The 16,796-nt window shown below is 37.5% G+C and overlaps 1 protein-coding gene across 1 annotated transcript in view; it reads right to left on the bottom strand.

Moving 5' to 3' along the window:
• Window positions 1–3,310: 3,310 nt before the first annotated feature.
• The window catches only part of vamp2 (vesicle-associated membrane protein 2), a 124,374-nt gene continuing 110,888 nt past the window's right edge, over window positions 3,311–16,796 (bottom strand). Inside the window, exons 4-5 of the mRNA XM_072572820.1 lie at window positions 10,392–10,443; window positions 3,311–8,654 (exon numbers count right to left, since the gene is read on the bottom strand). Of these exons, the coding sequence (XP_072428921.1) occupies window positions 8,638–8,654; window positions 10,392–10,443 (69 nt within the window). The 3' untranslated portion in view covers window positions 3,311–8,637. The remainder of the gene's footprint in view (window positions 8,655–10,391; window positions 10,444–16,796) is intronic.

Below are 16,796 nucleotides of genomic sequence, written 5' to 3'. Positions count from 1 at the left end.
AGTCCCTTTGAAATTAATTAAAGAAAAATTGACAGGACCAAATTCCAAGATCTCATACTTAGATTATGTATCGGAGGTGAGGGAAAGATTAAATAAAGTAGGTGAGTTAGCTAAACAGCACCTAAAGATGGCACAGTGTAGAATGAAACTGGTGGTCGATAAAAGCTCTGAGACTAGGATGTTTTCCCAAGGGGATGACATGTTAGTACTGTTACCAGTGATAGGAGATCCCTTCGAAGCCAGGCTTAGTGGTCCTTATCAATTTGAGAAAAAGTTGAGTCAGGTGAACTATCTTGTAAAGATCGAGAAAAAAAGGTATCAAGTATGTCATGAAAACATGTTGAAACCGTGTTATACTGGAGAGAAAGAACTAGAGAAGCAGGTGTTAGTTACTGCCTCGCAGAGTGAGGAATCAAATCCAGATGATGTGGATTTTGAGGTGCCTCAAAATAGATAAAAAAATAAAGAAGTCCTTGCAGAGATTGATAGGTTAATAAGCTATCTGTTTCAGGATCATAGAACACAGTTGAAAGATTTGTTACTGCAGTATAAGGACATATGTAAGAATCAGATGGGGAGTGCTAATGCTATTGTACATGAAGTAGACACGGGAATACTCTTTTGATAAAACAATACCCCTATCAGCTTAGTCCTTTCAAAGCCAGATAGATCCAGATGGAGGTGGAGGCCATGCTCGACGAGGACATCATCGAACCAAGCCAGAGCAAGTGGAGTTCACCAATCATTTTAGTTGCCAAACTAGACGGGACTCAACAATTCTGTGTGGATTATCGGAAGGTCAACGCCGTAACAAAATTGTACTCATATCCAATTCCTATATTGGAAGACGGTATCAAGCAAGTCAGACAAGCCAGTTACATCACCAAGTTGGACTTAATACGTGGTTACTGGCAGATACCTTTATCAAAGACGGCAAAAGAAATTTTTTGTTTGTAACCCCAAATAGGCTATATAGGTTAAAGTGATGCCTTTTGGAATGAAGAACATATCCGCCACATTCCAAAGACTCATAAACAGAGTTGTGGCTGGGTTAACAAACTGTGCAGTCTATTTGGAAGATGTAGTGATCTTTAGTATGTACTGGAAAGATCACATGGTACAGTTGGCAGAACTCTTTGAACGACCATGAGAAGTAAAACTGGTGATAAACTTAAATAAAATGGAATTCGTGAAAGCAGAGGTGACATTCTTCAGACATAACATCAATTATGAAAGACTTACCCCACAGAATGCAATGACAAAGGCCATTGAGGAATTTCCATGACCAACCTCAAAGAAAGAGGTGCTTTGATTCTTAGAACTCAGTGGGTTCTATCGGACGTTTGTTCCAAACGTCAGCAGTGCCAAACATCGGCACCATTAACCGATTTGCTGAAGAAGAACACAAAGTTTCGATGGACAGAATAATGTCAGGGGGCATTTCACCATTTGAAAGCCATATTAACCACCAAACTAGTTTTAGCTACACCAAACTTTTCAAAACTTCTTAAAATGATCATCGATGCTAGTAACACAGGAATTGGAGCTATACTCCTACAGGAAGATGAGGATAGGTTTGAATTAACCACCTGTTGGTTACTTTTTGAAGAAGATCAACATCCACCAGAGGAAATAGTCCACAATCAAAAAGGAACTATTGAGTTTGGTACTGGCCTTACAACAGTTTAATGTGTAGGTCACAAACAATATGTCAGAGATGGTTGTGTACACTGACTACAATCCGCTTACATTCTTAGAACACTTTAAAGACAAGAATATGAGACTATTTCATTGGTGTCTTATATTACAGACTTTTGATTTAAGAATCATACATGTTGTGGGATGGAAGAATGTAGTCGCAGATGCGTTATCGTGGATTAACTGATAAAGTTTAGATGAGATTTATATTTATTTAATGTTATATATACACAGGTATATGGGAAGAGGTTAAAGTGAAGTTGTATTAAGGTTATCTGTATGTTAGGGTAATGTGTTTAAAAAAGTAGGAAAAAATGAAGCCATCTTTTCTTTTTGATGGTTCAATTTTTCTTAAAGGGGGAGGTGTTCTGAAGGTGTCGGGTGTACTGTACCTTTAAGAGAGATAAAAACTGGTGGAGCCAACTGACAGCACCAAGTGTTCTCAATAAGGTAACAATGTAACACTTGGTTGAAAGCTAAATTAGCTGATTGCCTGGAAACGACAAAACACGTTCAATTTAGGCCAATCAGTTTAAATTATACCCCAAAAATACCAAACTCCAAACCTGTTTGAAATTAGTATATTAACAATCTTAAAAGCCAATGACACAATCTGATGTTTTGTGGGTAGAAGACCAGGGAAAATTGAACAGTTGAGAGGAGAACTGCCAAGCTAACAACATCTGCACACTGCCCAATCAGTAACCTGTGAAACAGACTCCCCAAGAAGAAGAAATGAAGACAGGAATTCAGAGAAAACTGAAAGCTGCCTGGTTTTGAGATAAGAAGTGTTGTTTCGTAAATCTTAATTGCGAGTTTTATCAGACTAGTGTTATAGAAGGTAAGGTAAAAGATAGGTTAGAGAAAGGAATTGTAAATAGTTATTAGTTAATTATTGTCTGTTAAGTTGTTTACATAAATTAGTTCTTGGCCAATAGAATTTTCACAGATTGCTGCACGGGATAAATCTTTTCTATGTTGCTGGTTTAAATTAAGCAGGAGCGTTTACCCCATGTTGTAATACAAGCAAATATTTCTATTTCTTCTCTCAATTGTGCAATTTTCGTTCTGAATTAAGTAATGAAAAGGGTTCAGAAAAGAAAGGTTTATTATTATACTGTTCAATGTGACTAGTTAATCCCTAATACATCTTGGTTGTTACATAAGGTACTGATGTCTATTTATACACTGCCTCAAAATTAACAGAATATGAGAAAGCTGAGATAAATTTGAGATTGACCCTAATTATAATATATTAACTCTCACTCTCTCATATCTCTTAAAATAGACGGTCGGTAATTTACATAGGAATTAGCTTGTATATTTTAGTGATTAAGGTCATGTCTTGATTAACAGATCACATGATGAAAATATGAAATGGCAAAGTTCACATCCAAAAGACTTAGATATTGTTCTATGCTCCTTGCCAAGCTATTTTCTGCCTATGGTGGTTAATGTAATGTTTCATGCTAATCACATTTAGATGTAAACCTTGTAAAAGACAGACTTGATGTTAACAATCTCAACATTGCAAAACCAAGCCTTATGTAGTTCTTCATCAACTTTTTTGAAGGGGAAACCTTTGAAAGCAAGTGAACAACAACCAGCAAAGTGTTTTTTAAAACAAAAGTTTATTTGCCAAGACAATTACATCAATGTTGCACATAACATGGAAGTTGCATTCACCAATTTAAATAAAACACACACACGCTCACGCACACACAGAATACAAACTCAGTGTTAACAGGTTCATCATTGCAACATCAAATTGGTAAATACCTAATGCAACATTTCCATGCAATTCCCAATGATTTATGTTTAGTGGGGTGGTGGTGCTGTTAGGTGGGACAGGGACAGAAATGCACTCACCTCTAGGTTAAGCACTTAGAAAATCCAGTATTGGCTCTTACAGGTTAACGTTATAAAGTACTATAAGACATTAAAGAAAAATACTAACAACTACAGATTCATTGGAATGTCCTTGAGAGCAAAAAGATATAAAACATTACAATTTTTCTAAATTGTGGTATAACAATATTCCAAAACCATTATAGAAAATTAACAACAGCATTGTAGGTGCCCATTTATTTTCAGCTAGTATGTTTGTTCAATTCTGGTATTTTTCATTGAGATAAAGAAATCTTGGAGGTCTGAAGTAAAAATTGAAACCTCTGCTTTGACGCAAGGTCCCGCCTACATTAATTTGTCATTTTTTCTTTTAGATACTGACTGACCCATTTCCTGCATTCTCAGTTTCCTTCTCCAACATATTTCATTGAGCTCTATTCCACTACCTACTAAGGCACAACAAAATATGCCTTGTATATTTTTTTCAACAAATTAATCAAGCAATCTGACTTACAGTAAGCATTTCCCAATGTTTCTATCCCCTCCAAAGAACTGCTGAAATGTTCTGTGGCTAAGCTGTCTTTAACAATAGAAATCAAGTGAAATCCATATAAATTTCACCTTGTATTAATCCAGACTAAGTTAATATTTCGGATGTCCTGTTATCTAAGGTCAGTCCCAAGTATTATTCCTCTGAGCATGTCTGGTGACAATGTCATGGATTGTCACTTCTTGTTACTGACACATTTCTGTTTGCGTTTTTAACCCTGGTTCTGACTCATAGTTCTAATGCTAACTATCAACTTCCAACTTTAACCTGAACATCAAAGCCTTAATTGCAACCCTGATACCTTGTCCCCAAACCCTAAAGTTAATTGTGGACCCTGAACCTAACCCCAACTACTCTAACCAAAACAAAAGTCGCTAACAACTCACCTGAATAGCTAATAATAATAAGCAAAATTCTAAATTTAACCACCAATTCTAAACCTAAAACAAAAGTGTGATGTAGGCCCAGCTATTGTGCCATCATTACGGATGCAGGTCAACAGCAATTCCATACTTAATTTAAATAAAAGAGCTAAAATACTTCCAGTTATATGGTTACTTGTGGAATTTTACATTTCCTCTGTTTTCTTAATGAAATTGATGCATTCTCAAAATACTGGAGTCCGGGAAGGGATTAGGTGGGTGTCAGGGAGTTGTAGAGGAGAACTGGAGTCTGAAAGGGAAAAACCCAAAAGGCAAGAGACAGATGGGTGCTCAGAGGGGAAAGGAGAATCAGGTACCTGAGAAGGTACAGCTGAATGATGATGTGAAGAGGTCAGGAGAACCAAAGCTCAAAGTGAAGAAGAGAACAGGGCCTCGATAGAAAGAAGTAGGCCAGGCTCAGTGGTGGAATGGTGTGAAAATGTGTTGCTGATTATTTTACATAGGTTAGTGCCTTTCTTAAATTAATGAACAGAAGAAGTCAATGTGTACACATTAATATTATCCTATACCAAAGTCACACATCTTAATTTCAACCAAAGCATTTTTATAAAAACGACTGTATGAAGCACGCCTATGGACCCCTCTTAATACTCCTTCCACTTCATGCATTTTTTTAAACAAGATTATTCCATTTGAAAAATTGACTGCAGTGCTTGAACTCACAAGGAGTATTGTAAGTTTAGTATGGCCAAATGTTGCACAGCAGCTGTTCACAAAGAAATCAGAACAAGTTGAAGAACGGGCTGTTAAAGACTACATTCATTTAACAGTGCTGAGAATAAATCAGTTCAAATATCCAAATGTAAAAAGAATAAACTTGATAATATTGTCAGTGGCAGATCTGTGAAATAATTAATTATCCTTATATTCTCCATAACTTGGAAAAATAAAATTCTGAAGCATCATACAAACTACATCATATTAGTCAAACGTTTTATGTATGGGGAAACTAACTTTGAAGTTTGGGTCATGAAACGCTCACTGTATCCTCTGTGGATTGATCCTGTTGGCAACAGTACAGTTTAATTTAACAACAAGCATCAAATTGTTCAATAAATCATCAGAAAACTTTTTTTAAAAAGTGACTTTTAAAATTTTGTTGAAGTGGACCTTCAGTTTAAAACTGACTGTAAACTTCTGACTGCCATGAGAACATAGTTGATTCAGATAATCACATCAGTCGAAAAACTATCAGAAGTCATAAGGCAAGGTGGTCACAGTGGCTCATTACCAAGGTGTTGCACCACAAAGAAATGGAAGGATTTAAGGTTTCCATTCAGGGTGGATACAGTTTCCAGCAGGTTAGAGCACGAAGGGGCAGGCGGGAAGTGAGACTGAACACTTTCACAGCAGCAGAAAAAGGGAGACAACAAAATGATGAGGGGACAGTTGCAAAGGCTTCAACTGTACAGTATCCCATGAGTAAATTCAACTGGTGGCATTAGCAGACACAGAGTTCAAGACCAAACAACTGACTCCTTCCACTGATTGTGACCAGTGTGTAGGGGAATTAAGAATAGTAAAGGGAATACTAAAACTTAAAAAATGGAGGGGCGATGTATGAAATATAAAGCTGTAAAGTTATATTATTTTTACTTTTGTGGGACACTGCAGGAATGCATGTACAGCATGGAAATATACACAAAGGTTTCAAAATCAGTGTACAATCAAACTACTTACAACACATTTAGCAAATAGGGATGCATGTATTCTGCAGTTCCCCTTTCACGGTTTCAGAGGATAGTACATTACAGATTACACCATATATACAATAATGGAAGAAGGAGGTAAACACTTATTAGCCCAACATTTTAAAAATAGATTATGCAATCCATTCTGAATATCACATAAGATAATTTCAGTGAATAGGGGATCCACAAAGTTAAGACCTTTGAATAAGAAAAGACCCTTAATGAAGATATTATAAACCAAAAGGAAAAAAAAAATGGACATCATGCAAAAGTGTGGAAATATCAGTTTTAGTCAGGGAATGATGACTTAAAATTGACATTTTAAAAAATATGAGAACTTCAGGGTTCTGCAAGTTATTTACAGTCAGGTCCCAGGTCATGGATTGGATGGTATTTAAATTCTGTGGCCCATTCAAAGCACATTCTGTTTGATTGTTGAAAAAAAATCACATGAAAAATTAATCTCTTTTTCTTGCATTAGTATGCCATGATGGTACAATGGTCTGGTCAAAATCAATCTTTTGTTAAATAACTCTGTCTGCTCAGAAGATGGGATTTTATAGGTCTTGTAAAAAGAGATCTTTTGTGACACCCATGCCATTTGACAAACAATCCACAAATGATCGAAGTCTGCTGCAGATATTGAATATACTCTATTTATACTAAAACAGGAAGATTGTTGCTTACACTATTTTCTTAATTATTTTTTCTTTCTTTCCACGACCCAAGTTCTATTCAGAAAAGCGACTGATATTTGGACAATACTATATAAGTATAACGTAATCCTGGAGACTTCACAGACTTTAAATACAGTGATTGCCTCTGCTATTTTATATAAAATCACTATAATTAGGGGAGATTGCAAAGTCCAGACTGAGTCTCTGTGCCACAATATAGAACTGACCCTGTTCTAAGTCCTGGGTTTGGGTTGTGAACATGATTCAGGCAGATGCCCACATCATTTGCAGCATTTCACGGGCATCAACTCTGTCAATGATGGATTAGGCTGGATGAAATGGCCAAAAACATGTTTTCATTACTTGGGTTCTTCTTGGTACTATTGCTTCTTTACTATTGGAATTGGTATTGGAGGTGCCAATATACAGATGTTGTACAGCAAATATGTTTACATTATGCTGTACATGAACTGTAGATTAGGTCCGTAATCGTGAAATTAGTGGTGCAGATTGACATCTGTCAGTCCTGCTTTAAATCCTAAAATCATAATGAAGAACAAAATGGCTGGAAAAATCAGCTGACCTTAATCCATCCGAATTTTATATTGGCCATAAAAGGAAACAAATGATTAGAGGAAATTACTGCACCCCCTGTATCCAATTTGTGTGATTTCTGTCCTAAATTTGAATTTGAATCTTGGGATTGGGCAGCTTCAAGATGATAATGGACTGAAAACAGATTGGTCATGATTGTTGTCACAAATAAATTCAAGGGTGTCTCTGATCTCGATTTTGAAGGCTGCATTTCTAGTCAAACTTTTAGTATGTCAAATTTGGATAATTATTTTCTTTTCTCTTCAACAAGTTTATTGGAACTGTGTGTAGCTTACTAAAAGTTTGATATATTCCACATGGTTTACTGACTACAGACAATTTGGGATAGATTTCTATTCTGAGAAAACAGTTACTGTCAGACATAATCCCTAAACCCAGCAAATGTTCACATATCCTAAACAAAACATTGTTTGCTCTGTGCTGAAGGCTATGGTCATGCAATTACCCTTACTCAGCCTAAAGTTGACCTTGTTATACTTTAAAATCAATTAAAATTTCAAGGACTTTTTTTTATCTGATCTGAGACAGCTCCAAATATTGAACAGTCTGTTTAATTTTATCACTCAGTTGTTATGTTCATAGTACTAACACCAAGCCTAATTTTTTGATTTTGTATCATCATGTGTAAGATCTGCAATGCAATGATTAACTTGTTTTAAATCTGGAATGTTGTGTTCAGATCCAAGATGTTACAAATTTCTGGTGATTTTATATTGTACAATTTAAGTCTGGGATTTGTTCTGATGGTTGTTAAGGCTTTAGGCATTTCAGACAATTACCTCGGGATGACTTGACAAGTCAGAAAAATGTCACAGAGATATATTCAGAAACATGATCCAACTATTGAAGGCCAAACTATATTGTGCTAGTTTCATCTAGGAATGTTTAAGACATGAACCTACATACATAACTATTCGGCAGTAAATAGCTGGTTAAATTGTTATTCAGATTTAGATATCAATCGATGTACCCTTTTGAATAATTAGGGTAGCTTAAAGACAAAATAAAAACAACCATGGTTATAAGCAGAGATTAATAAATAATATCTGACACTGGAGAAGGTATGGCTGACGAGAACAAAGCTGAGCTGCATTTTCAGTCGGACTTCTTTCTCCTCAGGTGCAGAAATAGACTGGAAGAGAGCCACAAAGAAGAGTTGAGAATCAGATAGCACAACCATACTGGTAAAAGACAGGGTTATGAAACTAAATCACTTTAAAAGGGAATTAAAAACCAGTGTGTCGATTTACCATCCCAAAGCAAGGGCAAAGCTGTGTTGGGCCAGGAGACAAAGGTAGGCACAAATTCTGGGATTCTCACCTCTCTCGTCATTGTGTGGTATCTTTATGACCTTAGGATCAGGGTTAGGTTATAATCCTGACACCAGCAGCTCCACTTTGGAAGTGGTTATGTCAGAGCCCCCTTCAAGTTTCATATAGATGGGTCGATTCCTGATGATTGCTGTGTTTCTTACCAGTTCGGAGGTGTTGTGAACCATGGGTGAAACCATATTGGTCAGGTTAATGGTCACTAACCTTTATAAACAAAGCCATATTATCAACCCCAAAGTTAAGGTCACATATAATGCAGATTGTGACATGTGAAGTTAGCAAGAACTATTAAACTTGTGTACTGGATTAGTGGTGCTGGAAGAGCACAGCAGTTCAGGCAGCATCCAATGAGCAGCGAAATCGACGTTTCGGGCAAAAGCCCTTCATCAGGAATAAAGGCAGTGAGCCTGAAGCGTGGAGAGATAAGCTCTATCTCTCCACGCTTCAGGCTCACTGCCTTTATTCCTGATGAAGGGCTTTTGCCCGAAACGTCGATTTCGCTGCTCGTTGGATGCTGCCTGAACTGCTGTGCTCTTCCAGCACCACTAATCCAGTATTTGGCTTTCAGCATCTGTAGTCATTGTTTTTACCTTATTAAACTTGTGTGTCAATTGTTTCCTGACTCCAGAACAGGGTTCCGTCATGGTTCTGATTCTGAAGTCATCATCCCCATAATGGAGTTAGGAGGCAGGAACTGTTGTCTGCAGACTTGTGAGCTGCAATCTTATCGCTATAAAAATAGCATACTCCAAAACAGGAATGAAGGTAGGAATCCCAGAGTTATTCCCAATTCTTTTTACATTATCCTGATATGTCCTTGTTGTGATGGCAAAATTTAGGCTCATGTGTATATAACATGCTGCTACTGTAACAAAAGCCATCCAGCCACTAAAACTAAAGCTAAAATGACAAATGAAGCTTAATAAACAACAGACAACTTCAACTGGAAGTCAAGGGTGGGAATCACTCAAATCTCCAGAGTGAGAGCCTCCCATTTAGCAGATCACATCAAAAAAGAGTATCAGCTTGGAAAAGTCCCAAACTGGATAAAGGGGCAGAGAAGAAAAGATCATAACATTTTAAAAAGTAGGAACGGAATCATACCTGTTCTGCTATTCAATAAGATCATGGCGATCTGACTGCTTCCAAGAATCCTGGAATCCCTTGTCGATCAAAATTGCGTTAAATGCAGTCGGTAATTTATTAAAGACCTAGTCTCTCTTCTTGGAGAAGAGAATTCTAAAGATAAATGTTCTGCAAATGACTTTCTGAGAGAAGAAATTCCTCCTCATCACTGTATTAAATGGGAGGCCCCTTATTTTCAAACTGTATCCCCAGTTTTAAAATCTCCCACAAAGGGAAAATCATCTTGGTATTTACCCTATTTAGTCTCCTCAGAATGTGATAAGCTTCAATAAGAAAGCCTCTCATTCTTATAATGCCAGTGAGTATTTCTTTAAATCTAAATTAAAGCTATGAGCGAAGACAGCTTGTTTAATTAATGCATAGTTATCATGTATTTCAGACAAGGTACTTACTTATGATAATGATGATAATGAATGCACATATTGCTCCAAGTATAATCATCATCTGAAAGTATGACAACAGAAAAATTAGTTTAGTAGTAAGACCAATGCTACAACATCATAAAGTCAGATTTAGTTAATTTAATTATTTTCCGAATACATTTTATACATCAATCCTCATTCACTTATAGTGATACATGTCACATAAAACATAAATGATTGTAGTTGTTATTGTAGGGTCAATAATGTGCACTTTGCTACAGAGTACTAATGTTGGTTAATACAGAAGTGCTAATAAGAATGGAAGATTGCTGTGTATCTGTCATTTTTACCATTATTGTGGATTTCAGGTTCACACATACTATATTATGTCACACTTGCAGCACAAAACAAGCCATTTGGCACAACTGGTCTAGGCTAGTGTTTATGCTCCACTGGTGCCTCTCAAATTACTCATCAGCAAACTCTATCATCATACCCTTCAAATCATCTCTTCTCCTCATTTCTCCTCCTGTTCTGAACCCTATCTTCTTAAGTGTATCTATGCTCTTCACCTCAATACTCCTTATAGCAACATGTTCTACATTACCAGCACTTGGGGTAACACAGCAGCTCAGTGGTTAACGCTGCTGCCTTACAGCAGCAGGGAACTGAGTTCAACTGTACCCTTGGGCTGCCTGTGTGGAGTTGGCACATTCTCCCATGTCTGCGTGGACTTCCTCTGGGTGTTCTGGACTCCTCCCATAGTCCAAAGATGTGTAGGTTAGTGGATTGACCATGCTAAATTGCCCATACTGTTTAGGGATGGGCAGGCTAGGTAGAAATGCAGGGTCTAGGTGGGATGCTGTTCGGAGGGTCAGCACAGGCTGAATGGCCTGTTTCTGCACTGTAGGAAATCTTTAATAACAGAAACAGAATATTATTTTCAAAAGCCTTTTAAAGGTGTCCAATTTTCAATGTAATCACGTCTTGTCTATAAAACTTCAGTTTGAGTGCTTTGAAAATGTTTTGAGTTGAAACTGTAACTCTGTTTCTCTCTCCACAGATGCTATATGTCCAGCTCCACGTTTCTGATACTTTCCATGTTTATTCACATACTAGTCAATCTGTAATGTAAACCAGGTGAAAAATTCTTCAGGTGAAGTGGATTTAGATGTGAAGGACATTTGGACCATAATAGAAAGAAGTCATTCAGTCCTAATTCTAAATACTCAATCTAAATACTTAAATAATTATAACATTATAATGGGTCACGATTTAATATCAAAATAGAAGTGGGACTAATGGTGCTTACCATTATCCTTTGCAAATTAGACAGCAACTCAGATGAGCAAAGATGTATAATTAACCACAAAATTCCATGAGTTCTTGGGCAAGATGCAGTCTCAGCATAAGCTGTACGAAAGTAATGGCTCACTATTTGGCTCCCATTCTAATGTTGTCAAACAACTAAATTTTTGAACTAAAGTCAGAGATGAGCTAAACTTGCTACAAAAAGAGTAACTCTCACTTAGTCCACTTTAAGTTCTTTTTCTATCAGCATGATAATTCTTAACTGAAGCAATCAAGAATCTTTGAATAGTAGCTGATACAAATGCTGAATCTATGCTTTTATGATTTCAATTATTGTTAGAGATTTTAAAATGGTTAAAAGTTGATTTTAAAAATAATCATTATTTAACTGGTGTAGGGTGGCATGGTGGCTCAATGGTTAGCACTGCTGCCTCACAGCACCAGGGACCCACGTTTGATTCCAGCCTTGGGCCACTTCTGTGTGGAGTTTGCACATTCTCCCCGTGTCTGCGTGGGTTTCCTCCACGTACTCCAGTTTCCTCCCACATTCCAAAGATGTGCAAGTCAGGTGAATTGGTCATGCTAAATTGTCCATAGTTGTTAGGTGCATTAGTCAGAGGAGAGTGGGTTACTCTTCGGTGGGTCAGTGTGGACTTGTTGGGCCGAAGGGCCTGTTCTCACACTCTAGGGAATCTAATCTAATCAAAAAACTGCAACATTAAGGGACTTGGGAGTACTTGTAATAAAACACAGAAAGCTAGAACACAGATGCAGCAGGTAATCAGGAAGGCAAATGGAGTAATTACTCTTATTTCAAATGAGTTGGAGTATCAGAGTAGAGAAGTCTTATTGCAACTGTACACAGTGCTGGTGCGACCACGTCTGGATTACTGTGAGAAATTTTGGTCTCCTTATTTAAGGAAATATATCATTTAACCTGAAGCAGTTCATAGAAGGTTCATAAGGATGATCCCTGGTATGGAGCATTGTCTTAGGAGCAAAGGCTGAACAGGCTGGTCAGTACAGACATGGTGGGTCAAAGGGCCTGTTCCTGAGCTGTGTTATTCTATAGGCTCATTGAAACATATTGGATTTTTAAGGGGCTCGACACGATAAATCCTGGGAGGGAAGATGTTTCCCCTCATATAATCCTGGAATCCCTACAGTGCATAAAGAAATGATTCAGTCCATCAATTCCACACCAAACCTGGGTGAGATGCTCTTCAGAGGTTTGGTGTGGAATTGATGGACTGAACCATTTCTTTATGCATTGTGGGGATTCCAGGATTATATAATGGGAAACATCTTCCCTCCCAGGATTTATCATGTCTATGTGTGGACTGTGTGGAGTTTGCACATTCTCCCCGTGTCTGCGTGGGTTTCCTCCGGGTGCTCCGGTTTCCTCCCACAGTCCAAAGATATGCAGGTCAGGTGAATTGGCCATGCTAAATTGCCTGTAGTGTTAGGTAAGGGGTAGATGTAGGGGTATGGGTGGGTTGTGCTTTGGCGGGGCGGTGTGGACTTGTTGGGCTGAAGGGCCTGTTTCCACACTGTAAGTAATCTAATCTAATCTAAACTGATTTGGAGTATCCCAGCCCCTTACCCTATCCCCATAACCCTGCATTTACCCTGGCTTACCCACCTAGCCTGCACATTTCAGGACACTACGGACAATTTAACATGGCCAGTCTACCTACCTGCATACCTTTGGGCTGGGGGAGGAAAGCAGAGCACCAGATGGAAACCCATGCAGATGAAGGAAGAACATGCAAACTCTACAGAAACAATTGTTCAAGGCTAGACTTTATCCTGGATCCCTACTTCTGTGAGGCAGCAATGCGAACCACTGACCCACTCTCATGGTAGAGTCTTAGAGCAGAAAGCATAGTTTCAGAATAAAGGGCCGTCAATTTAAGACTGAGATGAGGAGGAATTTCTTCTCTCAGAGGGAAGTAACTCTTTGGAACTCCTTTGCCACAGAGAACTGTGGGGGTGGAGGAAGAGTCCTTGTGTATATTTAAGGCTGAGATAATTAGATTCTTCATCAGTTGGGGAATCAAAGGTTATGGGAAAAGGGTAGGAGGGTGGATGTGAGGAACGTCCGATCAACCATGATCCTGTTGAATGGTGGAATGGGCTTGAGGGACTGAATGGCTTACTCCTGTTCCTATTTCTTATGGTCTCCCTAAATCCAATTGATTTTCTCAGTCTTTCTGACACAGAATTGAACTCTGGATTCTAGTTTGCATTCCCTGGTTTAGACCCTGTTTTTCCCAATAATAATTTTCAACCTGATTGATTAAGGAGATGCAGTTATTTGCCTTGATCATATCGGTCCTAGATCTCTTATTGAGGGCACAGTGCAGGTTAGATCTCCCACTTAGCAGCATGTTTTGCGAAAGTTCATTGAAATTAGACCCACAAGAGAAGTCTAACCATTTGCTGTTTATTTAAATTCTGGCACATTACTATGGATAGTTGAATACCAACCCAAACAACAGCTTGGCAAGTGGAAAAGGAGCATTGGTATACTATAATAGTCTCTCTGAAGTAGACAGTGAGAGATAACATAGCACCATCACTAAGAGGTGGCTGGAATTACAGTATTAAATGTTTCCATTACAAAAATGGAAACAGAAGAATTCTAGTGGGAAAAAGAAAGTTGACACAAAGATGTAGAGTCATAGGAAGCAAAAGTTTATAGAGAAGAAGTGTATGTAAAATCCAAAGTTTTTATAAATTTTTAGAATGTAGTGATGTAAATAATACTCATTCACATCATAAGTTCCATTAGTATATATTCCAAATTACATAATGTTGGATGAGGAAAAAAAAATAACACTGCGAACTTAGAATCATAGAGTCATACAGCATGGAAACAGACCCTTTGGTCTGGCTTGCCCATGCCGACCAAGTTTCCAAACTAAACTAGTTCCATTTGCCTGCACTTGGCCCATATCCCTCTAAACCATTTCTATTTATGTATCTGTCTTTTGAATATTGCATCTACCACTGCCTCTAGCAGCTCATTCCTTGATCAAACCACCCTCTGAATGAAAATGTTAGCCTGGTGCGACAATTATACCTGCCATGTAATTGCTATTGATATTCATTTGGTTGTAATCACTTAGATAATTATTGTGACAAAATTCTGATTGCCAACATTCTTTCTTTCAAAAGCAACACGTTAGATCTTCTAATTTGCTTCTCTGTGCTCAGGTTATTTTTATCAAAATGATTGCTTATTATCTGTTTTACAGATAATCTGTGTGAACAAAAGTCTACATAAGTTTTCACAAGCTCCACGAGCTTTTTCAGCTTGTATAGGTTTAACTGCTGGTACAAATTTTGTGTTACATGATTCTGATTCTAGAAAGATTGTGACTCTTACTGTAGCAGTGAATCACTTGACTTCAGTATGCAAAAAGGTTTGACCTAATCACATCCATGACATTACCTTGATAATTTGTGCTCACATTGCTGACATGAGAATAGCAGAAAAAAGGTCCTTGAATTTGCTTCCAAACACTTGAAGGTCCTGTTTGTCTAAAATTGCAGCAATATCACAGTGGATAGTAGATCCCATGTGACACAAAACATCTAATACAAATTAACTGGTTTTAAGTAAAGTATTGAATTATTAAAGGTAAAAATAAGTGAAAGAATAGAATAGGAAAATTTTAACAAAGGTAATATTTCTCCAGTTGCAAGAACGTCATAAGTAGTATTTTGTTTTAAAATTTGAGAGACATGTCAGAAAAAAACTCCAACTATTTAACAATTTGTGTTTACTTTTGAAGTAGAGTTAATATTACAGAATTAAAGCTAGTCTTGACATTTGAATGGATTTATTCCTTCAACATTATTATGTTTTACTTTTTATGACTGAGTTCATAAACTATGTGATAAAATTTGTGAAAATAATCTTACTCAATTAAACATAATATCAAGCCTGCAACAGTAAACATTTTGATTGCATTCAAAATGGTGTTAAGTATGTTATTTAACAGAACTTTTGGGCAAATTCAGGACTGAAACAAAATTTAGAAGTTTAAATGTCATTCCTGAAAAACTGACATTTTGTGGTGGAAGTCTCCCTTTGTTTTTTAAGTGTGGGTGTGTGTGTGTGTTAGGTGATGGTACAGCTAAAGAACCCAGCAAGATAACACCCAATTTGAGCATATATGAACTGCTGGGCAACTATCTCACCCTATCAGTATGAGTCACCAGAAACTGCTGGCCAAAGAGAGGGTAGCAACATCAGGGTTGTGAAGTCTGCCAGTCGAAGCCTACTCCTTTGGGAATTCTGTGGCGAGATAAGAAATAATTTTTTCATTGCGAGTTGTAGGTGGTTAGGAGAAGCAGGTCACAAGGGTCAGAGGCAAGGACGAGGAATGGCTTTTATAGCAAACATCCTTGCCCTCATTTATACCTCTGACTGTTCCCAGACTGTCCCCAATCTAAGCTGGCAGGCAGTCTGAAATTAGCTGTATTCTACGTGGGCAGGTAAGTGATCAAAGAAGTGGAAAGTTTAGACCTTCAAATGACAATTAATTAATAAATCAAAGGCCTTAATTGCTGGCAAGTTGAAAAACTCCCACATAGATGTCCCTGCCCAGCTCTTAGTTGATGCAGAGTCCAGGGTCAACTAACCCCATTATCTCTCACCATTGCCAGGGACAGGAAATACTTCTTGCAGTTTATAATTTTCCTCACAGACTTTGAAACTCTTTTCAGCAAAAGATGGTGAAAGCAGAAACTTGGAATATTTTAAAGGCACAAGCTAGACTTCGGATAAACAAGGTTACGGGAGGAGGGTATGGAGTAGAATATTGTAGTAATCAGATTGACCATGATCTTATTGATTGGTGGAGCATAGTGGCCTACTGTTGTTCTGAATTCATGTGTCTGTACGTTAATGCAAAATCATCCATAATATCATACAGTTGCAGTGTATGCTTGATTTTTGTTTGTAGGCCAGGTATATATAGAATTGCACACATACTGTTAGATAGTTTAATATACATATATGATAAATATCAATATTTGTACATCTTTTAACCTTCTGTTATATGGAAACTAAAACACATTTATCACCCACTGATACTGAGTTCCTTACATTAT

Source organism: Chiloscyllium punctatum, chromosome 6 (genome assembly GCF_047496795.1).
Source record: "Chiloscyllium punctatum isolate Juve2018m chromosome 6, sChiPun1.3, whole genome shotgun sequence".
In the NCBI taxonomy this organism is placed as follows: Eukaryota; Metazoa; Chordata; class Chondrichthyes; order Orectolobiformes; family Hemiscylliidae; genus Chiloscyllium; species Chiloscyllium punctatum.
The sequence above is the reverse complement of the archived record's forward strand: the minus strand, read 5'-3'. Positions and strand labels throughout refer to the sequence as shown.